Source organism: Myotis nattereri (assembly GCF_964212035.1).
Source record: "Myotis nattereri genome assembly, chromosome: 9".
Taxonomy (NCBI): Eukaryota; Metazoa; Chordata; class Mammalia; order Chiroptera; family Vespertilionidae; genus Myotis; species Myotis nattereri.
The window spans coordinates 37,760,013-37,785,229 of NC_138084.1; the positions used below are offsets into that span (position 1 = coordinate 37,760,013).

The following is a 25,217-nucleotide window of genomic DNA, read 5'->3' on the forward strand; positions in this document are numbered from 1 at the left end:
GGGAGTCGGGCCTTCGATAATGGCAGCTAACACCTGGGGAAGGTGAGAAGCTTCACCCAGAAAAGTGGGGCGGTGTGAGTCCCAAGTTGACAAGCAACGCCCTGCATTCTCAGACGTTCCCTAAAGCACCACTGTCCTGCCCCAGGAAGAGAGGAGTTCATCGAAGTTCCTTTGTGTCACTAAAGAAATGGTCTCATTAGGCCCCAGGTGCTCTATTTAATAAGACAAGCTAGTGTGTAAGGTGTTTCAGAAGTGCTCCCATTCAAAATAATAATTTTAAGGTATGTTTCAGATATCTCGAAAATGAATTTCTGTGGAATACCACCCCATCTACACTACTTTACCCCCAGCGCTACTGTCCTGCTGTAAGAACCTGAAAGTGATATTAAACTCAGGGCATGTGCACCAAGTGTCTGTTTATTGCCTTCTCAATTCCGTCTTACGAGGGCACTGGCTTTCTAGCTAATGGCAGAAAATCAAGACCAGTCAGCAGGTTTTTAAGGCCGGGCTCAGGTTCCTAGTCTTGGGCCTATAGGGGCTTGGGAGATCTGGGTAATCACTCTGTGTCTCAATCCCTTCCTAAAATGAAAGAACAGAGCTTCCTCTGATTATTGACATCACCATGTGGCAATAATTAGAATAATAATGTTAACACAGTGAACTCTAGAAAAAGATTTGTGTGGTGAGGATGGGGAGAGGAAGGAGGCGCAACAGGTAACAGAGCGCAGGGCAAGCAGGAAAGGCAGATTAAACAGGTGAAGGGTTGCATAGGTGACCAGTAGAAGAGGGTGAAAGTCGGACAATTCAGGGAAGTAGCAGACCAGGCAAGTTGTAGAGGCAGGTGGTTCAGACAGGTAGATTATATACATTCTAGATGGGGTGATGCAGACAAATCATAGGTCAGGCAGATGCAAACAGAGATAAGGAGATAGAGATAAAGAGATAGGAGACAAGAAGAGGAAAGGGACAGGGACTGGAACATGCAATTTGCGGGGAGAGAAAATTAGGGGCAAATGAGTGTATGCTAGGTCAGAGAGGTAAGAGGGGCTCTTTAGGCTCAGGGCACTCTCCCCTCTTCCCCAAAGGTAACCTGAGTAGATTATCAGAATGAATGTTTTTGGCATTTTGATTTTTTTTGTTCCCTGAACTAGAAAATGTTCATTTTCACTTGAAAACCTCAAGTATACATTTTCCCCAATGAAATCGGAAGATTTTATATGTAAAGATGAGATCAAGGTATCGGTTGTGTACCTGCCAGCTTGGAAGTGTCAGTGATTGCCCTGTACAGACTTTACAGCAGGCCATAGGCTTAACGTTTCTCATTTAACCTGTGAACAATCGTGGTGCAGAGAGGGCAGGTGGCATCATCTCCATTGACAGTTGAGCTCTGTGTGTGAGGCACCAAATGCCAGGTGTGGCCACATTCCCAAGCCCTTCTCCAATGCAAGCATGTGCTTCAGAAGCCCTTTCCTTCCTTGCAGGCCCTAGAGCAGGGGTCCTCAAACTACAGCCCGCGGGCCACATGTGGCCTGCTAAAAACATTTATCCGGCCCGCCGGGTGTTTTTGCCACTGCTGTGTGCATAGGAATTTGTTCATAGTTTGTTTTTAAACTGTAGTCCGGCCCCTCCAATGGTCTGAGGGACAGTGAACTGTCCCCCTGGTTAAAAAGTTTGAGGACCCCTGCCCTAAAGACTCAGCCTGCTTTCCTGGCCCTGAAAGTAGACCCTTCCCTTACCCTTCTAATCACCTAGTAGCCCTGGCAGGAGAGTAGGATGGAGGTTCTCAACTCATCTCTTTCTATACATGAAATGAGTACCTTTTGCAGCCTTTCACTCCAGAGAGATAGATTAAAGCATCTTAAAATAACTAATACTCAGCAAATATCGGTTCTGGAAATACCACTGTGTTTGTACAGCCTGTAGAAATGGAGTCGGGGCTGGCTTCCTTATGGCACTTGCTCTGAGTCTCTACTCAGAATTCCCCCAGGGACATGTCCCAGGTTCTGGTTACCACTGCCAGAGCTTCACCCCGCCTCCCGATGGCCTTAGCCTCCTTGAGATTGGCTGTAGATATGGAGGCAAAAGAGAACGGTCTTGTCTGCAGCATCTTAGGGCGTGTTACTGATCTGATACTGTTATGGGTGTGTATGGAAGCAGGCCCATCAGGTCCAGGTTAAAATAAACTGTCGCAGTTTCCACAATTCTTCCACGCCTCAGTGTGCGTGCCCTGCTCTCCTCTATTATTATATTAACTCACATTGCATGATATGCAGTAAGTAACCAGGACAGGGGAGTTGATATCCTACAAGTGTGATTTTCTACCCACTAATCTGGAAAGTTTTGTCTTTGGGAATTTAATTTTGTGTACAGATTGTGACATATTGCACCTGACTGTCATTACTTGGCATGGGCCCAGGTGGATTTTGGTGTTCTCTCCCCCCCCCCCTTTATTGATTAAGGTATTACAAATGTGTCCTTATCCCCTCATTGTGGATCTTGGTGTTCTTAATGCTTGGCACGAAGGGTCTCACTGAAAGGCAGAGAGCCATCTGTGTAGTCGGTAGTTGAAATGAACACCAGCACTGCATTAACTATACATGTCAAATCGGAAAAGGTGAAAAAATCCAGCTCCAAGGACTAGATGGTCCTAGGTAACAGAAGGGAATGCAATCATCATCGGGTATTCTTGTCCATAGACAAAAAATTTAGAATAATAGAAAGCTATGGTAGTACATAACCAGGACAACAAAGGGGTGATTGAGATAGCCCTTGTTTTTTTGTTTGTTTGTTGTTGTTTTTTTAATCACAGTCCCTTAAATTGTGCTCCATGCCTAGTCTGCCAAATTTGGTTTGAGCATTCTCCCCATCCTTCTTTCTTTTCAACCTTTCTTACCTATAAGAAAGAGACTTTACCAGTGGTTCTCAACCTTCTGGCCCTTTAAATACAGTTCCTCATGTTGTGACCTAACCATAAAATTATTTTCGTTGCTACTTCATAACTATAATGTTGCTACTGTTATGAATCGTAATGTAAATACCTGATATGCAGGAAGTTAAGGCGACTCCTGTGAAAGGGTCGTTTGACAGCCAAAGGGTTGAGACCTCTGCTTTAGACTATAGAGGAAATTGAGAACCTTTTTTTTGATGAAGACTATTCAACTACCAAGGAACATATAAAAAGCAAACTTTTCTTTGGAGACACAGAGGGTATTTAGCTTATTTGCTTTTAAAATTGAGAATTAAGAATAGAAAATATAGACTTTGCTAAAACAATAAGGGAAATGAGTTGGGAGGGAAGAGAAAAAGATGATAAGAACAAGGAAACAGGAGAGGAAGAGAGAGAGAAGAAGGTTAGGGGGAGAAGGAGCAGGTGAAGGAAGGACAAAGAGAGGGAAGAAGAGTATGGCAGTGGTAGGGAAAAGGAGGAAGCATAGAGAAGGATAGTGGCAGACAGGCCAGGATTAAGAGTGTGGCTTCAGTGCCGGAGATCTGGATTCTAAATTTACAGAAGTCCTACCTAGTGGTGAAATACTGAAAGGATTCCCCCTGAAATCAGGAATGAGACTGGGATGGCTACTCCAACTGCTTCTATTTAACTTGGTCTGAGCTAGTGGAGTAAGGCAAGAAAAACAAACATAAGGAAAGGAAGACATAAAACTTACTATTCACAGATGACATGACTTGTGTGCACAGGAAACCCCCAAAGTGACTTTAACAAGGTCTCTGGGTAGAAGGTCAGTATTCAGAAATGAATTGTATTTCTACATGTGAGCACAAATAAAAAGAAATGGAAATTTACAAAATTAGGTTTCTAATAACATTAAAAAGAAAACCAAAAAACTGCAGATGCCTTTCTGGATGGAGGTTCTCAACTCCCCTCTTCCTTCCTGTTCATGAAATGAATAACTTGTCTTAATATTCTGCAGCGTTTCCTCCAGTGTAAACTTAGGGTCACAGCAGCAATAACAACAATAATAGCAGCAGCTGGGTTTATTGAGTACCTGCAATATGCCAGACATTGTTCCAAATGCTTACATGGATTCTTTCTTTGGGCCTTTACAGCAACCCTTTAATGTTTGTTGTGAGGATTAAATGATGAAATGTATGTAAAGCACTCAGCAAATTGCCTTGCATATAATACATTCTTAATAAATTTTAGCAATATAAAAACAATCATTATCTTAGAGAGGTGCATAGACTCAGTTGTTAGTAGAACTAAGCTGCTATTCATTTGGCTTAAGATTTGTAGAATAAACAGTCATGCATTATTGTTATTTAAAACATTTTTTTTAATAGCTCATTAATTTATTTATTTAGTCAGGCACTGCTCATGGGTCTCTGAATGCAGAGGGTAAGCAAGATAGATAAAAATCCATGCCCTGATGGAGTTTACAGTTTGGAGGGGAAGCAGACATTAGTATGAAATGGTGCCGCAGACTGTGCTATTAGAATAAAGTACAAGGATTTATGAGAGCATAAAAGGGGGCTGGTATGGGCTACCTCCCCCCTTTCCCTCTGCCATCCCCAGCTAACAGCCTCGCTCTGCCCTGTCTTTGCTCCTGCAGCACTCCACCTCTGTGAGCATCATGGGCTTTTCCAACACTGTGGAGATGGAGCTGTCATCTACGAGGCTGGCGAAGGCTCTAGAGCCACAGATCCAGAGTGTGAGCAGCCTGACAGCTGCCCCCCTTCAGGCAGTACCAGGCCTGCTGAGTGGCCCCCCACCGACTGTGTCCAGCCTGACAAGCAGACAAAACCAGGCTCTGTCCAGCCTGACAGGCAGTCACCTGCAGACAATGCCCAGCCTCATGCGTGGCACAGCCCGGTCCATGCCCAGTCTGATTAGTGAGGCCTCCCAGGCCATCACAAACCGGGCAAGTAATTATTGTCAGGCCGAGCCCAACCTGATGTCTGGTTCCAGCCAGGCCGTGCCAAGCCTGGCAATTTGTCCTCTGCAGAGTACGCCTCCGGCTTCTGACGTGCAGCCCGACACTGGAGCCAGTGGCAGTCCTGGCCCTGGCCGAGCTGCAGGGGGCCTGTGCCCTGGCGATGGGGCTGACCCCTCCATGGGGAACACCCTCTGTAAGGTAAGTCCTGGGAAAATGCCATTCAACTATCTCTGCTCATCACGGGGCAAAAGGGTGGCCCCTGAAGGCCTTATCCTGGCTTTCACTTAACAGCTCTGTGACCACTAACAGCAAAAATGTCTGATGTCTTTGATTTTTCTTGGCCTTTTACTTTTGAAAGATGGAAAGTGAAGATTCCACCCATTTCAATGACTCTTTGGGACAAGATCCCACAGGCCCTGGTCTAGATGTTTCCAAGGACTTGCCTGTCCCCTCAGAACTGGAGGAACCAATTAACCTCTCTGTGAAAAAACCACCTGTGGTCTCAGTGGTCAAAACATCCGTGGCTCTGCAGCAGTACCAGAACCTAAAAGGTGAGACTCATGTGAGCACCTGCTCTCATGCTGGCCACAAACCTGAGCGAATGGGCTCAGCATTTCCAGGGGAGGTGGAGGTAGCAGCCAGGCTCTGGGCCGGAGGGAGCAGTGCTCCTCTCTCAGGCTAACTTCACTTCTCTCCTCCAGAACTGCTTTATTGATTCCTGTTCTGTTTTCCTTGCTGTGGCCATGGCTGATTCAGGCATGGCCAAGACTTAGCCTCCTTGTAACATTCCCCATGCAAACGGTTCTGGGGGCCTGAGTTATAGGTAAGGGGTAACCGGAAGAATGCACCCCAGAAAGGCTAGCCTTGGCAGATTTAAGGAAAAGAGCGTGTCTGACTTTGGAGTCAGGTAGATCTAAGTTAGAAAACCAGCCATGGAAGGACTGTCACCACTATGAATGATAACCGTGTATGTAACTAGTGTATGAGAGTGTGTGGCCAAAGGTATGAGTGGCAGATATGAGTGTGGGTGACAGGATATATTGTCATAAATATGTCACAGGTATTTGTCTTTTGCCTTAGAGTATGAGAATGTTGAACAAGGAGCCCTAGAGCTGGATACAAAAGAGAACCAGAGTATCAGGTAAGAGATTCTTGGCCCAACCTTTTTCTCCCCCCGGCTCCCCCCCCCCCCCCCCCCCCCCCCCGCAAGGTTCAGGTCCTGGGAGGCTGGCACAGGAAGTAAGCATCTTTGATGACTTCACTAGAAGCAGATGTTTGCCTGCAACTGTTTTCTTCAACCCCTAGACCTTCAAGCGGGGTCTGTGTGGTCAGGTGTCTGGAATTTTGTGGAAGGATGTTGTGGCTCCTGCACCATGAGGCATGCTCTGTGTGCAGTCCTCCCTCTTCATGGATCCCTTTCTTGGGCCAAAGGGTTTCCCAGAGGCTGACAGGGTCTGGCCAGGCAGAGCTGGGCAGGAGGGCAAAATATGGGCCTGTCGAGGGTTGGATGGAGATCTTTTTGTAAAATTAAATATATTTTTATTAATTTCAGAGAGGAAGGGAGAGGGAGAGACAGAAACATGAATGATAAGAGAGAATCATTGATCGATTGCCTCCTGCATGCCCCACACTGGGGATCGAGCCTGCAACCTTGGCATGTGGCCTGACCTGGAATCGAACCATGATCTTCTGGTTCATAGGTTGACGCTTGACCACTGAGCCACACCGGCCGAGCATGGGGGAGATTTTGAGCAGCAATTTAGTTGTGGGATCCTATTTAGAGGTTGGGGCCAGAGAAGGTTCCCACTGAGACCCAGGGTATCTCTCTTGCCATAGATCCTACAATAGTGAGTCCAAGATTCCCTATGTGCGACTAGAGCGACTCAAGATCCGTGCTTCCTCCTCGGGAGAGATGCCTGTGTTTAAGTTGAAGCCACAGGAGAATGATCAGGATGGGAGCTTCCTGTTGATCATTGAGTATGGCAATGAGGTCTCCAGCATGTCCATTAAGGTACCACTTTGCTCTGCTTTGGCCTTGAACCTCCTTTCTCTTTGCTACTGGCAGAATTCTGGCTCTGGCTCTGTCCTGCGTCTCTGAGTGGGGCTTCAGCTTGGCCAGACTTTGTTCCTTGCTGCAATGGCCTGTGAGATGTACATTAGGAGTGAGCTGCAGCAGTCATGGGGCTTGGTGGGCTTGTGGTCCTGGATAAAGTCATTGTTCAGAGATTGTTAATCCCTCCCCTCCTTCTCTCCCTCAACCACCTACTGGTGCTGTATCTATTGGCTCAGACTCACTTCTTTTCCAAGGTCAGTCAGCACACCCTGCCTGATGCCAGCCAGGCCCCAAGTCTGGGAGGAAGGAAGGTCACTGTCACATCTCTGGGGCAGCAGTCACCAGAGGTGGAGGGGGCATCTCCCGAAGAACACAGACTCGCTCCTCGAGCTCCTGGAGCCAAGAAGGGGCCGCCAGCACCAATAGAGAATGAGGACTTCTGTGCTGTGTGCCTCAATGGGGGAGAGTTGCTGTGCTGTGACCGCTGCCCCAAAGTGTACCACCTTTCCTGCCACTTGCCAGCCTTGCTCAGCTTCCCAGGGTGAGTCATGCCAATCCAGGGCTATCAACCTGGCTGGTGGAGGTAGGGTGGGGTGGGGTGCGGGGGAGATCTTCCAAGGATGATTATTTCAGGCCTGGCCCTCAGAGCTCCCTCTGGTGGGCTTCCCCTCCTCTCTGAGCCTGCATGAATGAGTTAGTGATCCTGTAGCTGTGTTCCTTCTGCACACAGAAAAGTGGGTGGTTGAAATTCAGATGGCTTCCTTTCCTTTTCTGTTCCCAGCTTCCCCCTGCACACAGATTGTCCCTATACTCCCGTCTCTGCCCTGTTACAACTTCTCTTTCCTTGCATTCACTAAATCCCAAGTTACTGACTTTCTCTCAAGCTTTTGGCTCGGACGCCATTCCCTACAGTGCAGGGCTAGGAACTCAGTTTTCCAGTGCCCCTCTTTCCCTACACACGCCTGTCTCGGGGCACAGGGACAGGGGAGGGAGCTCTGGCAATGTGTTGAAGTCTGATGTGGCCTCACCCGTCTCTGCAGGGGAGATTGGGTGTGTACCTTGTGCCGCAGCCTGACCCAGCCCGAGATGGAGTACGACTGTGAGAATGCCCGCTATAACCAGCCTGGAAGCTGGGCCCCTCCTGGCCTGGGCATATCTGACCAGAAGGTAGGGCGTGGTCTCTGGGAAAAGGTTTCAGGCCTGCAGCAGCCTCCCTGTGCTATAGGGGCTGAGGCCTTTCTGAGGGGCTGAGAGGCTTCTCCTGGTACCTCTCTTTGGGGCTGTGCCTTGCAGTTTGGCCCATTGGGAGTTGCTATGATTTTCCTCCTGCCCACTGTTTTTTCTGGCCTGGAAGGCTGAACTGTACCTTAGTATGGTGGCTCATACCCTGTGGAGCAGAGCCAACCCCATTAGAGTTCTCAGGGTCACTGTCTAGTTCTTATTGAGGTGGGACCAGAACAGAGTCACACTGTTGCCAATTCTGATCTCTGCAGAAGTGTGAGAAGCTGGTACTGTCCTTGTGCTGCAATAGCCTCAGCCTGCCTTTCCACGAACCTGTCAGCCCTCTGGTAAGGAAGGCCTTGCTGTTTCTGCCTGCCACTGTGCTCTCTGCTCAGAGGGCCCTGGGGCGGGGGGAAGACCACCACGGTACCCGTGTGGGCTCAGAGCACAGCCACTAGAAGTGGATGGTCCAGGAGACCAGGGGGCCATGGCCAATACAGCCCCTCCCACCCCAATGCTGCTACAACAGACCTGACTTGACAAGTAGAACATTGCTCCTCTTCGCTTTCTCTTTGTCTTCCTTCCCCACACTTTTCTTCTTGCTGACTTTCTCTTTCTTATGTTCTTTCACTTCTTCTCCAACTCATTCTCCATCTCTTCTTTTTTCTTATCTTCACTTCTCTCTTCCTGCTTTGGCTTCTTCTCCGCCAGGCCCGGCATTACTACCAGATTATCAAGAGGCCCATGGACCTGTCAATCATCCGGAGGAGGCTGCAGAAGAAGGATCCAGCTCACTACACCACCCCGGAGGAGGTGGTGTCAGACGTGCGCCTCATGTTCTGGAACTGTGCTAAGTTCAATTATGTATGTCTTGCCTGTTTGACCTCTCCCCTGTTTCCCAGGACCCCAAGATTGTCATGGCTGGGTGGCGTATCCGGTTGGTCCTGGGCTGCCATGAGGACTTGGGAGTAGACCTCTGGGGGCCTGCTGTGGTAGTGATTGTTTAAAAACTCTCTCCCACATGTGGCCTCAGCATGGGCTCGGAGGGGTGGTGGTGCTGGTGCCTGGCCACCTGTGGGAACTGTCAGGGTCATTTCTGATTTAAGAACTGATGCCAAACTGGTTATTCTGAGTCCCGAGGGGAAAAACATAGATTTCCAGACATCCAGGAGACCCAGCTAGGCTTTATGGTCTCTGTATAGCTCTTGAGAGGCCTGGAAGAGATGAGCTGGTGGAAAGAGGCTAGACTAGTGGTTGGCAAACTGCGGCCCCTTGAGTGTGGCTCTTCCACAAAATACCATGTGCAGGTGCACACATACAGTGCGATTGAAACTTCGTGGCCACACTCAAGGGGCCAAAGAGCCGCATGTGGCTCGCGAGCCGCAGTTTGCTGACCACTGGGCTAGACCATCACTGCTTTTCTCCCTCCCCCCCACCCCAGCCTGATTCTGAGGTTGCAGAGGCCGGCCGCTGCCTGGAAGTATTCTTTGAAGGCTGGCTGAAGGAGATCTACCCAGGGAAACAGTTCGCCCAGCCGAGGCAAGAAGACTCAGACTCCGAGGAGGTGTCTAGTGAGAGTGGCTGTTCCACTCCCCAGGGCTTCCCGTGGCCCCACTACATGCAGGAGGGCATCCAACCCAAGAGGCGGCGGCGACACATGGTAAATAGTTGCTGCCAGCTGGCAGGCAGATGGGTGGGTGGGTGATTGGGCAGGGACGGGGCACCTGAGCAACATGTATAAGAGCAACCTAGAGTGAAGCTGGTGGCACAGGAGACTGGTGACAATGAACCCTCACTTCCACTCCCTTAGTCTAAAAGGAAGGCAGGGCAATGCGGGGCTCATCAACTCCAATTATCCCCAAGGTTTAAATTTCAGAGAGGTAGATGTACTTCCTCAGGGTCACTCAGTAGATTAACGGCAGAATCGAGGTCTGCTGACTCTCAGAGCCTGGTTTCAACTTGGGTGGGTCTCACCTTTGGGAGAAAAGAAGGGATCTTTTCAGGACCTTGGTGTGGAGAAGGAAGGAGAGGTGTTGCTTGCAACAGAGAGCGCTCCTGACCTTTTGGCTGGCCCCACCTGTGCAGACCTGAAATATCAGTTCAAAACTATTTAATTCCACCAAAATGTACTGCCTGCCTACTGTGCGCCAGGGACTGACCAGCCTCCCCCAGTTGTTGGCGATACTTCACACACAATGTTTAGTGGCTTCATTGAGTTTTGCTGTTGCATTCCGAGCGTAGGAAAAAACACTTGGCTCTGGCGAATCCCAATCTGGACATTTATAGCCTTTTCACGTTAATAAATCCCACATTTGTCCCTTCTAATTCCAAATTTATTTTTCTTTCAGGAGAATGAAAGAGCAAAAAGAATGTCTTTCCGCCTGGCCAACAGCATCTCCCAGGTGTAGATCTGGCAGGAGACAGAACTCTGGCAGATGGTGCCGCATCCTGTTGACCACTCCTCCCCACCTTTCAGCTCATTCTCTTCAGATTGTGGATGTGAGACAAGTCTTGTCGAGCTGGTGTAGTGCCCTTCTTTGCCATTTGCATCTTACAGCATTTATTTGGGAGCCATAGTGCATCTACTACAGAGAAGATTTCAGTAATAAACTGCAAAGAGGGAATATTCCCTATTACCAGATGTATAGGGTAACTTGACAAGACCAAGCCTGCTCAGGCTCGGGGGGACCTACCTTCCTTGGTGAGTCCTTGCTGCCGAGGAAAGCAAACTTTCCTCACCTTTCAGTGCAGGGCTCAGGAGCAGTGGATATATCTGAACTCCTCTTGGGCTCAAAAGAGGGTAAAGAAGGGAGAGAGGTTCTGACATATGGCAGGCCTGTGATCCCTGGTCCAGCACAGCCAAAGACTGTCACTGTTTGCCTTTGCTTGGCCTGCCGGGACAGAGGCACCAGCCCTGGGCAGGGTGATGGAGACTTCTAGAGGCCAGAGGTCTCAATTGGTGCCTATTCGGGTTCTAACGGTTTTCAGGGTATTTGTTTTCCATGCCCCCTTCCTGATGTTGATAGGTGGCTGCTGTGCACATGCTCTGGGGGGTATGGCATTCTTGATGGGGCTGGTGGCTGTGTAGGGACCACTTACATCTTTAGGTTCAGATTTCACTGAGCTTTAGAAGATGTCAACTTCAGAGCTAGCTCTCTGTGCTACTCACTTTGGGCTAAGAGCTCTTCTTTGGTGTCAGAACCTGCCTTCCTAGAGATGATTGTTGGTGGCTACCCCTTCATTATCTCCATTTTGAGGTTTGGATCCCAAGTTCTGCTTGGGAATCTGTGAGGCAGCTGCTTCAGGTACAGAGTTTCCTGGGCAAGGAGAGTGACCCACAACCAGCTCACTCTGTTGGGCCTCTCCTCTTGCTTAGAGATCCTAGTCCTCAACCTGTCCATGTTTACAGAGCCAAAGATCGGAAGTGAGTCCTCTGACTTGCCTGCCCTTGGGGCTGTCTGTGGCCCAGAAACAGCCAAGTCTCTACTGGCAGCTCTTTTTTTTTTTTTTTTTTTGGCAGTTGAAGAAGGCCAGAGTGACTGGCAGGAGCCAGACCTTAGCATTCACGGGGAAGCTCTGTCTAGGATGGAGAAGGGGAAAGCTGAGAGGCAAAAATCCAGTACCCTTCAGTGGCCCTGAAACCACTTCAGGACTTGACTTCTCCTTGAAAGCAGAGAGAAGAGTTCTAGAAGCCACGAGAACAGGAACAGAGCTCCGAGCTGCATCTCAGATGGATCTTCATGGTCCATTCAGGGTGTTTGGGAGGAAGAGGCACAGGCAGATGCTGGGGGTCAGGCCACCTCGCCAGCAAAGGCTTGCTCAGGAAAGAACCTATTGCTGATGTTGTGGGGAGCTGTGGACCTGGTCCTTCAGTGGCCTAGAGACACAGCTCTCCTGGTCCTGTCCTGGTTTGGCTAATTTCAGAGGGTCTTAGGTCATAGTTTTATTTTTACTAAGAGATGCAGTTTAAGGAAGTTCTTGTTTGTAGGGTCTTTGTTGACAGGAACATTTTGATCAGAGAAAACATTTCTTCTCTCCTTGTGAGTTGGTACTGCTCCTTTCCTTCTCCACCCAGGCTGGAGGGTCATCTTCACCTCACAGCAAACCGTGCCCATTAACTTGCCATTCTTTCACCAGCACTTGCCAAGCTCTCCTAAGCAGGTGGGATTCCACTTCCTGTTTTCTAGTTTGGGGTAACTAAGTCTTGAATACTCCAGTAGCCAGGCAGTCTTTGGACTTAGCCCTCTGCTCTTTGAGGCTCACATAATTTTCTGGTTTGGGCTTTGGCCAGTTCCCTTTCAATTTTTGAATCTTTTCCTCTGTTTGGTTGGCTTGGCAAGGTTCCCTCTGTAATTACCTCACTGATTTCTGTTCTTGGCAATTTTTCCTGTGTGTGGCCCACATTCCCACCTCCCCTGAGAGAGCTTCATGGTGCTTTGTGTTGGGCAGCCAGGTGAAGGCTGTGACTGGCTCGAACTTGATTTAAGATCCTTCCCAGGACCAGTTGGAGACCACAAATACGACACAGAAATGCCTGGTTAGATGCTTTGCTTTTTGTCTATCGATGAAGCTTCCAGCTTGGGTATAGCATGATGGGCCCAGGGATCAGCCTGCTGGGCCAGGGGACCTCAGTATTGTAGTAGAGAGTCACACATTCCATTCTTATTACAGATACTCTGCATGCTGAGATGCTCCCTTTAGGCACCTGACCTGGGAAGGGCAAAAGGTAGGGTGCTCTTCCCTCCACGGGTTCAAGGCCCTGGCCCACCATCTCATTCCTGCACTGCTTACCTGAAAGCACTGTCCTCTCTCTGGCTTTTCCTGTGTGCTTATTACCAATGTTGTGAGTCATGGTTATGTTTTGTTTTTGCATGCAGAAAACAGATTATGACTTTTTAGAAAAACAATTTTTTAAAAAGCTACTAGCTGAGTGAGTGACTTCAGTGGCTCTGCAAACATTTGAGCAAATTCTGCTTTCACTTGGTTCTACAGTGGCCCCATTTTGAAGTCAGTCACGTGCATTGGCTCTTGACAAAGTCAGGAATTGAAGGTACAGTGAGTTCTGGATTATTATGGTACAAAATGCCATCCTATAGAAGGACCTGGGCTTCTTGGGTGTGCCGAGAAACAGGAGAGCAGAGTGGCTTCAGTTGATGTGAAGGGAATTTTAGTGCAAACTGGTGCAGGATGAACTTTCAGAGCACTATTCTAGAACATGGGTAGGTTGGTCCTGCCTGACTTCTAGCAGTTGCCAGCTACACCCTCTGTAGGTATCCCGAGTGGCAGCCACCAGATCCTCTGCAGCCTTTGCTGTACGCAGGCCCTGCCATGAACCTCGGCGCACTCCAGCTCCCTGTACCCATTTCTGGCAACGGGCCCTTGCCTCGCTCCTAAGACCAAGGCCCTTTCTTGTTTGTTCCTGGGCTCTGCTCTATTTGCTCTCTCGGTTCATGGTATCACCTAGAGCAGTGATGGCGAACCTATGACATGCGTGTCAGGTGACATGCGAACTCATTTTTTTGGTTGATTTTTCTTTGTGAAATGGCATTTAAATATAAAAATAAATATCAAAAATATAAGTCTTTGTTTTACTATGGTTGCAAATATCAAAAAATTTCTATATGTGACATGGCACCAGAGTTAAGGTTTTTCAAAATGCTGACATGCCGAGCTCAAACGGTTTGCCATCACTGACCTATAGTCTTCTTTTCTGAACTGAACTGAGACATTACTTCTTTCGGATCACCACAGCTGTGCTTCCTCTCCTCCCACTCCCTCACTGCTATTTATTTAAATTGCCTGCTTCTCTAGCCATTTCCATGACCTCAGTTGTGCTCCCAGCTTTTCAGCCTTCTCCTGGACTTCTTCCTCTCCCCAGCTTGAACCTGTGGCCCATCATTGATATTTTTATCAGCATCCTGAAATTTCTCATCCCCTCCTGTTGCTGAAACTTCCCCATTTGCTGCATCAACCTATTTTTTTGCTCCTTCTCCCTGGGCTGCTAAACATGGGAGATCCATAGTTGACAGCCTCAGTTGGTCTCTCAGTATTGATTGGTATAATAATATACCAATCAATACTGAGATTTGACATTATTATTCTGCTTTCAGTCCATGACATTCATCTTTGCTCTCAGCCAATGACTGACCTCTTTGCCCATTTCACAGGAGAGAGGCCCGAAAGCAAAAATGTCCTTGCCCCCTCATTTTTCTCCCCCTCCCCTCTCTCTGTGTCTCTATCCCTCCTCTTGCTCCTGTCTGGTGCTCTAGTTCTTGGATCCTGTTCTGTGTCCTCCACAACTTTGCTCTATCTCTTGTCTCACGGCTCCTCTTTCCAGCATCTTCAACCTCCCTTTCCATGGTTACCTCCACATAGCCTCCCCAGGATTAAAAACAATTTCTTAAGAGTGTGTTGCTCCTTACACTTTTATCTTGTCAGCCTCATTCTTTTAAAAATAATCTTTTTTACTGATTTTTCTCAGTCACTCTTCATTCTGTATCGTTTTTCATAAAAGTCACCAGTGACCATCCAGTTGCCAAATTAAAAAAATATCTTCAGTCCTCCACTGTTGAACTCTGTACAGCATTTCACACCACGCACCACTTCCTCATTGAACATCCTCTTCACTTGGCTTTTACGATACCACAGTCTCTGGATTCTTCTCTTATCTCTCAGCCACACAGGCTGAGCCTCCCTTGAAACTTAGACAGGGGGACACATCTGTAACTTACTTTGGTCTCTTCTTTTCAGGAGTTGGGTAGGCAGGGGGAAGCCCAGCCCTGCTGCTCCTGCTTCCCAGCTGCTCTGCTCCCCTCCCTCTGCGTCAGCCTCTTGTCTTTGGCCTGTTTTCCCCCTGGGCCCAGTTCTCCTCATGTCAAGCATGTTTATGAGCTCTGCCGGGAGGATAGCATCTGTGAGTCCTTCCATCTGTCTCTTCCTACACAGCACAGAGACAGATTTTTAGCCATGTTTGCTAAGAAGTCCATCTAAATCAGCCCAGGAGTGTGGCTTGGGCCTTACCAAGAAGCAGTTTGGTAAGTGGGATCATCAGGCTATCAGACAGCTCATCCCCATGATCCCTGTACCAGTTAGAGCTTGCCACAATTGGTGAGGAGCTTGGGATCATGGTAAACATGTTTCCATGCATGGTTCAGTGCTGCTAGCCAGGAGGAGAATCCTGGCAGTGGGTGTCTGCCACTGAGAACATTCTGATGGAAGGAAAACTGAGAAGTGCTGTGATTTATCACTTGCTTGGGGCTCAGTTGGGGTCAGCCTGGCCTTCTCTAACCAGGTCTTTCCCATCTGTACTGATCATAACCACCTGCTTGCTCCAGTTGCTAGAGTTGGAAGCAAATTCGGGTGGTTTATGTGGAAGTAGGTCTGATTTGAGCTGGTGAACCGCTAAGTTTTGTCTGTCAGTTATGAGCTGCATGACCTTGGGTACAGTTTCCTCATCTATAAAGCTGCTCTGCTCCCCTCCCTCTGTGTTGGGCGAGTATTAAAAACAGCAATTTCTCAGAGGTTCACCAACTCTAAAGATGGTAATGGTGATTCTAACTCTAAAGTTCAGGCCACACTGGGAACAAAGGAACATTGGGAGTAGGACACAGGTGGGGATTCTTGGCCAAGGCAGGGCAAAGGGACTTACAGGCCAAACTGAGCTGCTTTGAGGAAAGTCTTCAGTAGCTGGTGCTGCTTCTGGAGCTATACGCCCATTCCTCAAGCTGTACCCCTTTCTTGGATATCTAGGGTGAGTTCTTCCTGGGCCTTGTCTTAGAAGTGGCCATTGGAATCCAAAGTTTTGGTTGGGAGCATGAGGGAGGGGAAGTGTTACTGATCTTAAAAAGACCTATACATTCAAGAACAAATTAAAAAATAGCACTTTTCTTTACTAATAATTGTGTCCTGGAGTGTTTTTTCAGTGAAGGTGGTAAAACATACTTCATGGTCTTCTTGCCCGTAGACTCCAACATCATTATGAACACAAGGTAGGGAAGAATGAACTGGGGAGCCATCTTTCCAGGAAAGAACTGAGTTCTCTGCTTCTTTTATTTCGATTGTTCACAGAATTGTTGGGAAGGCCAGAAATACAGCCTATTCTTCAAAATACAGGCAGCAAATCTGGGGTGGGGTAACAAAAAAAACCGTATGAATGCCTCCACTTCTAGGTGATAACATTTCATGAATATGCTTTATATAGTGATATTCCCAGTTGCCTAGCCTTATCTCTCCTCTCTGCCCACTCTATACCAGTGGTTTCTAGCCCTTTAGAGTAAGGGCATTGTAATGAATATTTTTCATTCATTTCATTCTATTGAGGGGATTCCCCACCTCAGGAGTCTTGAGAGGCAGAGCTCACTTCTCACTACAGAAACTAGATATATTAAAGTCTTGATTTCCCAGCATGCCTTGCAGCCAGGCTACAGGTCTAGTGGTAGTATTTTTTTAAAAGTGTCTCTGTGGTGATCTTAAAAAGACCTATACATTCAAGAACAAATTAAAAAAATAGTACTTTTCTTTACTAATAATTGTGTCCTGGAGTGTTTGTGGCAGAGTTGGTGGCATCAAGGTGGTGTTTCCACGGCAGCAGTAGCAGCAGAACACGTTGTAACACCTGGTGCTTGATGGCATGATAGTTTCTTTAGCAGACCAATGAGCTCTTAGTTTAATTTTCTGGCCTTCCCAACAATTCTGTGAACTACCTAAAAAGTATTTTCATAAACTCATTTTCTGCTTAAATTAGCCAGGATTGGTTTGTTTGACTTGCAATTGAGCACCCTACTTGATGTAGAAATCTCAGAGACTCTGATAAAGTCATGGACCCATTCTCTGGGTTCCAGACCCACTTGTCCTGTGGTCTGTTGGACACCTTCATTTGGGTGTCTCAATGTCACCTGAGACACTAACCATCCTCCAGGGCCCTTAATGTATTCTTACTTGCATATTCCCTATCTCAGAAACCAGGGATGTGGGAAGATGTTATGCAAAGAGCCGAGGTTCGAGAAAACCCAGGATATTGCTTGCTGATTCCAAAGAAGTCACCCAGAGGACTGGCTGTGAAAAACACGGGTTTCTTAGGCTTACGTGCATACCAGTGGTGGCTGGCAGGTGAAGTTCACTGCCACAGTGGGGGTGGCCAGCCAGTAAAGTGTCCAGAACCTAAGCTTTCCCAGTACAGGGTTATGTAGAGCGCAGAAAACAAAGCAAACAGGACATGCAGGATGATGGTGTGAAATCAAAACACAAGCTGTTTTTCTGCAGTTGCTTACAGTCCCAGTTCACATTCATTCAGAAGCCAGGCTCCCAGTGTCTCACAGTCCACTTACAGGTGGCTCTCACCATATTCCCAGTGTGGCAGGGAGTTGGAGCCTTGGAAGCAGCCCATGTTCCCATATACCATACAGAAGGAAATCGGGGATGCGGTGTCAGAGAAGCCAGAGAAGTCTGTGTTTTAAGGAAGGATGATCAGTACTCTCAGTGCTTACGATGAGACGTAGAAATCATCGCTGACCCTCCACCCCTTCCCAGCCTAGCCCAAGTACCTGAAACCGTTCCCGTGCCTGCTCTGAGCTTTCTGCTATGTTTTGTCCTCACTTGTTTTGATAGCACCATCCTTCTCTAGGTTCCGGGGGCATAGAGCCTCTTTACACCCCACCCCTCATGCTGCAGGGCAAGCTGCCAGAGTCAGCCCACTCCCTAGAGCAGTGATGGTGAACCTTCTGAGCTCGGCGTGTCAGCATTTTGAAAAACCCTAACTTAACTCTGGTGCTGTGTCACATGTAGAAATTTTTTGATATTCGCAACCATAGTAAAACAAAGACTTATATTTTCGATATTTATTTTATATACTTAAATGCCATTTTACAAAGAAAAATCAACCAAAAAAATGAGTTCATAGGTTCACCATCACTGCCCTAGAGCAAGCCCTGCCCTGGCAGGCAGCCTGAAGCAGACATCTTCCTGCACATGTGGCCTCTGAACTGTTTGTCCACCAGGCAGTATAGGCAGAATATACAGGGCAGATAAAAATAAGTTCTTAAATTTTTTAAAATGTCAATACCTAAATAAATATCTATAAACTGTACCATCTGTTAAACCCATTAATTGTTAATTTTATGACAATTTCAGAAAAAATTTACTACACATGAAAATAGTTAGTAGGTTAGAGTTTTCAGGGGGCATTTAAAAATGAGACCTAAAAAATTAAAATTAAAAATTGTAAAACCTAGCCCTGGCCAGTGTGGCTCAGTTGGTTGGGCATCATCCTGTGCACCGAAAGGTTGCCATTTTCTCTTCCCGGTCAGGGCACATGCCTGGGTTCTGGGCTCACTACCTGGTCGGGGGCATGCAGGAGGCAGCTGATTGATATTTCACTCTCATGTGGATGTTTCTCTCTCTCTCTCTCTCTCTCTCTCTCTCTCTCTCTCTCTCTCTCTCTCTCTCCGCTCTCTCTCTCCCTCTCCCTGTCCTTCTCTCTCCTTCTCTCTTCTTCTCTCTCCTTCTCCCTTCCCCTCTCTCTATAAAAATCAATAAAACAACCTTTAAAAAACAAGTGTGACATCTTGATTGTCCCTCTCTCTCCTGCAGGTGTCCCTGGATTGGGCTTAGGTGGGAAGGGCTTTGCTTACCTTTCATAGCTCTGCCCGAGCTAACAGCTCCAGGCCTTGCTGTAGCAGCTCACCTGCACAGCCTCTCTGTCTTCTGCCATTCCTATGAGGTTCAGCCATCCCACTCGTGTCCTGACACCTGCCCCTCCTATTCCCACAGTTCCCACACGGCTAAGAAAGCTGTAGGGCAGCACTAGCTAGTTCTCTAATTTTTGAACAATCCTCCATACTTAGCAGAGTGTTCTGCACAAAAAAAGGTGCTCAGTTTGGGGAGTATTGCCGTCTTAATATCAACTCTTCCAATCCATGAAACATTAATTTAGTTCTGGTGTGTGTGCACTAACCTGACCTCTAATTAGTTTTGTCTGACAACAAGGCTGGGTCAGACATTCATAGTTGATCAGACAAACAGAATTAATTGCCAGATGTTTACTTCATTTTGAGCTATGGGCATAAGGTACACTTTTACTTTTGTCAAGGTAGGAGAATAGAACAATAGAAAGACTTTGCATAAATTGGTAAACGTGCCAGTAATCAAAGACAGATCTCATTAGGGAAAAGTTAGATTTTGCATTATATACTTTTCAGACATGTCCCCGTTTAAAAAATCTTAACATGACACGTGATCTAAACATCTCTGAATTTATCTAATAGAACAGAAAAATTATGGGGTGGCTTTTTGTGATGTGGAGTCTCTTAAAAATCTTTTGAATAACAGGTAATTTTTTAAAAAAATATATTTTATTGATTTTTACAGAGAGGAAGGGAGAGGGATAGAGAGTTAGAAACATCGATGAGAGAGACACATCAGCTGCCTCCTGCATACCTCCTACTGGGGATGTGCCCGCAACCAAGGTACATGCCCTTGACCGGAATCAAACCCGGGACCTTTCAGTCCGCAGGCCGACGCTCTATCCACTGAGCCAAACCGGTTAGGGCCAGAGGTAAATTTTAATGCATAAATCAACTGTTTCTGGACTTAAAAAAAACGGAGGTCCATCCTCCCCCCCAAACTTTGGTATTTTTACCAACAGGGTCCATGAACCCTGGAACAAACTGTACTCATTGCGTCTATGTGTGTTCTATTGGCAAACCTCAATTCTGATCTCTCTTCCTTAACTGTCAAGCAACTTGATATTGCATTGTAACAATGACATTACCATAGAGTATTTAAGTCAACGGCATATAACATTTGTTGCCAGTGGTGACATTAATATTACGGGAATAGAATGAGAGCGATTGTTGTGTTAATGACCCCTGCAATAGACTGAGTTACCTTGTCAGTATCAAGAGTTTGTCATGTTGGTGGTCATGGTGTTGCAACCCATTATCTCACTGAGAATTGATGGCTTCAGCTATGGTAACTAGCCACAATATTTAATACTTGAGCCACTTGAAAACTTAAAAAAATGTTTTGTCTAAGGCTTTTACATCAAGAGTTCCCCAAGAAAATCCAGTTCCTCTATGTACATATTTTAGGGAGTTGTGTTTTACCTCTTTGTGTACTTTCTCTGATTTCTCTTTACAAGTGTCAGTGACATTCTACCTAGCCACCTATTTATCTATTCATCTATATCTCACCATGTCCTATAATTTAAAAAAATCCTCGTCAAAGTACATGCTTTTATTGATGAGAGAGAGAGAGCAAGAGAGCGAGAGAGAGAATAGGGGAGGGAAAGAGGGAGGGAAGGAGGTGGGAGAGAGAACTGACCTGTGATTGAACCCACAACCTGTTATGAGCCCTGACCATGAATCAAACTGGCAACATTTTAGTGTATGGGATGATCCTCCAACCAGTGACCCACACTAGCCAGGGCTCACCATGTTCTACAAAATATCTTTTCCTGCCGAAACCGGTTTGGCTCAGTGGATAGAGCGTCTGCCTGCGGACTGAAAGGTCCCAGGTTCGATTCCGGTCAAGGGCATGTACCTGGGTTGCGGGCACATCCCCAGTGGGAGGTGTGCAGGAGGCAGCTGATCGATGTTTCTCTCTCATCAATGTTTCTAACTCTCTATCTCTCTCCCTTCCTCTCTGTGAAAAAATCAATAAAATATATTTAAAAAAAAAAAAAATATCTTTTCCTTTCTCCCTCCCCTCCTTTCTCTCTCTCTCTCATTCATTCTTTCATTTACTAATGCCATGATTTTTATTAAATAGCTACTAAGTGCCAGGCACTGGGGACAAGGCAATAAACAGATTGGGTCCCTATTGTCTTGGAGTTTAACTTCTGATGAGGGAAGAAAGAAAATAAGATTGTTGCCCGGACTGGTGTGGCTTAGTGGTTGAGCATCAACCTAAGAACCAGGAGGTCATGCCTGGATTCACGGTCAGGGCACATGCCTGGGTTGTGGGCTTGATCCTATTGTGGTGAGTGCAGGAGGCAGCTGATCAGTGATTCTCTCCCATTATTGATGTTTTTATCTCTCCCTCTCCCTTCCTCTCTGAAATTAATAAAAAAATTTATATTTAAAAAATAAAATGATTATTTTAAATGGTTTTAAGTGCTCTAGACAACAAAGGAGGGTACTGTGATAGACTGTGGGGTGGGACTACATTAGATGCAGTGATCAGGGAAGGCTTCTCTGAGGAGGTGACAAGTGAGCTGAGATCTGAGTAATGAAAAGGAACCAGCCTTGTGCAGGTATAGGGGCAAAGCCTTACAGGCAGGTGAAACAGTAAGTGCAAAATATTTGAAGCAGCTTAAAATACACAATGAAAAACATACAACAGGATAAAAGTAGAAATGAGGGGGAAATAGAAGAGAACAGGAGAAAGTTATAATGCCTGTATACAAGCCACAGAGTTTGACAAAGTTATTAAAGTTGAGATGCAAATTTGGTTCCTTTCTTCCTGGAAGCCAAGGTGAAAAGGGAAAATTGATGAATTTCATGATTTGCTTTTTTCTTAAGGAAAAGTGGTTTCGGGTATTGAAGGGAAAAGTATTTTTTCCGGCACTCAGGATTGAAATACATTTCTTACATGGACCTTCCTGTAAGGGACGTAGAGTGATTATATTAGTCACCAAATTTAAAAGCAGCAGTATCGTCAGGAGGTAATCTGTTATTGCAGCCATATAAAACCAATATAGTTAAACCCATTTTGGTTGCAATAACAGTCAGCCACTTGAATTAGCTTAAGCAGAAGAGGGCACTTTATTATAAAGATTTGAAATATTTCATGGAATTCAAAGGCAGGAATGCAGCTCATTTCAGGAAATACGATGATCAGGGTTGGAGAGCTGTCAGAACTCTTTTTGTCTCTTCTTTCCTCTTTGTGAATCCTTCCTATACTTTTCACATTTCCCCTGCAGATTGGCTTTCTACGTTTCTCCAGGCCACACGGTAGGAAAACATGTCTGTGAACAGCTTCTGACTGTGTTGCGATGATCTATGCTAATATGTTAGCTACCTAGAGAAAAATGGAAATCTTTCAGTCCTAATTCCATATTCCTGGGAGAGGAATATGATCGAGTTGGTGTGAGTCAGGTACCTACTTTGGAGCAATTGACTGTAGCCAGATGGCCTAGCTACCTTATCTGAGGATCCAGGTCTAGTTTCCAGAAAAAGCCTCCTAACTATACTTCTGTTTTTAAAATGCAACTCATCATTCATCTAGGGGTCAAGAAACCATGTAAAAGGGGGAAGCCAGCATGAAAAAGAAATAAAAAGTACTGGAATGCATAGTATGTGGGATGGATAATATTTTAAACTTGCTTCAGTTATTAAATGCATAGGTATATGTGTACTGGGTCATAAGGTAAGACATATTTATTTTGGTGGATTATGGTCCAAAAGTTTGAAAAACCCTGGGCTGGGCAATCTGGTAGGATTCTACTACAGAGATGTAATAAGCATCATTCTTAATCCCTCTAGTACAGTGGTTCTCAACCTTCTGGCCCTTTATATATATATATTTTTTTATTGATTTTTTTACAGAGAGGAAGGGAGAGAGATAGAGAGCTAGAAACATCGATGAGAGAGAAACATCGATCAGCCGCCTCCCGCACATCTCCCACTGGGGACGTGCCCGCAACCCAGGTACGTGTCCTTGACCGGAATCGAACCTGGGACCCTTCAGTCCGCAGGCCGACGCTCTATCCACTGAGCCAAACTGGTTTCGGCCCTTCTGGCCCTTTAAATACAGTTCCTCATGTTGTGACCCCCAACCATAAAATTATTTTCGTTGCTACTTCATAACTGTAATGTTGCTACTGTTATGAATCGTAATGTAAATATCTGATATGCAGGATGGTCTTAGGTGACCCCTGTGAAAGGGTCGTTCGACCGCCAAAGGGGTCACGACCCACAGGTTGAGAACCGCTGCTCTAGTAAGTACAGAGTTTTATTTTTTGTTGTTTTTTTGTTTTTAATTACAATCTTTTGCCCAGCTGGTGTGGTTTAGTGGTTGAGCATCAACCCATGAACCAGGAGGTCACTGGTCAGGGCACATGCCCAGGGTTTCGGGCTTGATCCCCACTAGGGGGCGTGCAGGAAGCAGCCAATTGATGTTTCTCATCGCTGTTTCTATCTTTATTCCTCTCCCTTCTTCTCTCTCTAAAATTAATAAAACATATTTAGAAAAAAACCAATGTCATATGTTTTAAGCATAAACATATAGCATAAGTGTAAAGCATGACAGGCACTTTGCAAGGGTGAAGACAAAGTGGTACGAGCACACAGCTTTTTGACAGACTGGCGTACTTCAGAATGAAACGTAGACCAGTGGTTGCCGACCTGGCTTTGTATCAAACTTGCTTGAAAACTGTTTAAAAATGATTTAATAGGATCTATTTAATCAGTTTCTGGGAGTGCTACCTGTTAATCTGTATCTCAACACAAAATAAAGCAAGACAAACAGAACTCCCCAGATGCCTCTGATAGGTAGCCACGTTTCAGATTCATTGACCCAGAGGCCGTATATAGATGAGGGGTCATCTGCATGCCTTTCAAACAATTCTCCAAAACTGCAGTTTCTCAACCAGGCTTTTGATGGGCATTAGGAAGTGGACAGTCCAAAGCTATTTCTTGGTAAGATCTGGAATGTAAGGCTTCATTAACGGCTGCTGGTTAAAGGCAGGTCTACGTATACACTTCACCACTGAATTAAGCAGATGGTAGTTTATTTCCTTCTGTTGGAAATAGTGGTACTCATGCTTGGATGAAGGCAGGTTTGGGGGGAGCACAAAAAATTCTTATAGGCTATTCCAAGACCCTTTTAGACAATAGTTCTGTATGTCTCCAGAAAAAAATCTGGCCAAGATCCCAAAGTTCTATGGTACAGGACATAATGGGGATTATTTGTGCTTGGAAAATTGAAAAAAGTTTGAATTTCCAGTTGCCCACCATGGCCATTTTGAGTTTTCAGATGAACTTGACAGGGTGAACCAGTTGCCAACTGTGCCCCTGTATCCAAGCAATAAAATGAATAGAACTGCTATACCAAGTTATTGGCTATCAATCAGATTTTAGAGGACATTAGTTTCAAATAATTAGGCTAATATTAGGAGAGTTGAATTTCTTCCCCACAGCTGCTGGACAGCAGGGCCCGCATCCACAGAAGTCATTGCTAGTTCAGGTCAAGAAATGCATCAGCATGCAGCGGGAGGCTATAGGGCGCGTGCACCCATGCGGTTCTAGAGGTTTGTGGCTAAAATGTATTTCTGGGAATTGCCATTTGGTCTGTCCAGAGCCTTTACAGCCCCTCGGTGGGGACAAACACCCTCCCTCCCAGGCTCCCCTCAACCCTGATATCATGTCTTTTCAGGCTGGTTCTGAACCCATTGCAGTGCAAGGTCCAACTGGCGGGACGGCCAGGCCTCTGGCGGACAGTGTTGGCCGGGCCATCACCTTCGTCCTGTGGTGTCACTGTTGGGAAGTTTTAATTTCGTGTAACATGGCTGCTTCTCTGTCCCAGGGTCAGGATTCTCAGGTGCGTCCCTACCGGGAGCTGCTTTCGGGAGTCGCCGGAGGAGGCAGCCGGCACGGGGCTCCTGGGAACGGCGGGAGAAGGAGCTTTGTCCTCGCGCGGCCCCCGTCCGCCCTCCTGCGGCTGTTCCGCGGCCCCAAAGCTGCTCCCGGTGCGGCATTCCGGGCTCCGGGCTCCAGCGTGCGCGCCCGTCCGACACCGACTCCCTCGCCGCCGGGTGAGTGGCCGCTGGCGGCGCCGCGCAGGGCGGGCTCCGCGGGAATGGGAGCGGGTCCCGGGCTGCAGGCGGACGCGGCCGTTGCTATAGCAACGCGCTGGCAAACCGGCCGCCGGGCCTCCAGCTGCGGGGTGGGCTGGCCGCCCCGCCGCCGAGGGAGGCGGCCGAGGTCCCCTCCGAGCGTCAGCTGGGGCCCAGCCGTTGGGACCCCGTTTCCCCTGGGTCCGGTGTTTGGGGTGGTCCCTGGCTGCCCTGGTTCATCTCCACCTCTCACCACTCCATCTTGGGACCTGAACCTTTTTGA

General features: G+C 46.9%; 1 protein-coding gene across 2 annotated transcripts in view; it reads left to right on the plus strand.

The window, feature by feature from the left end:
• TRIM66 (tripartite motif containing 66) overlaps positions 1 to 10,571 on the plus strand; it is a gene marked incomplete at both ends in the record, with an annotated part of 50,765 nt that extends 40,194 nt beyond the window's left edge. For both annotated transcript variants that reach the window (XM_081099351.1, XM_081099352.1), the window contains 10 exons: positions 4,566 to 5,087; positions 5,248 to 5,440; positions 5,970 to 6,030; positions 6,726 to 6,900; positions 7,197 to 7,483; positions 7,983 to 8,109; positions 8,436 to 8,510; positions 8,875 to 9,027; positions 9,605 to 9,823; positions 10,512 to 10,571. In XM_081099351.1, coding sequence (XP_080955477.1) covers positions 4,566 to 5,087; positions 5,248 to 5,440; positions 5,970 to 6,030; positions 6,726 to 6,900; positions 7,197 to 7,483; positions 7,983 to 8,109; positions 8,436 to 8,510; positions 8,875 to 9,027; positions 9,605 to 9,823; positions 10,512 to 10,571 — 1,872 coding nt within the window. The remainder of the gene's footprint in view (positions 1 to 4,565; positions 5,088 to 5,247; positions 5,441 to 5,969; positions 6,031 to 6,725; positions 6,901 to 7,196; positions 7,484 to 7,982; positions 8,110 to 8,435; positions 8,511 to 8,874; positions 9,028 to 9,604; positions 9,824 to 10,511) is intronic.
• Between the last annotated feature and the right edge of the window lie 14,646 nt (positions 10,572 to 25,217).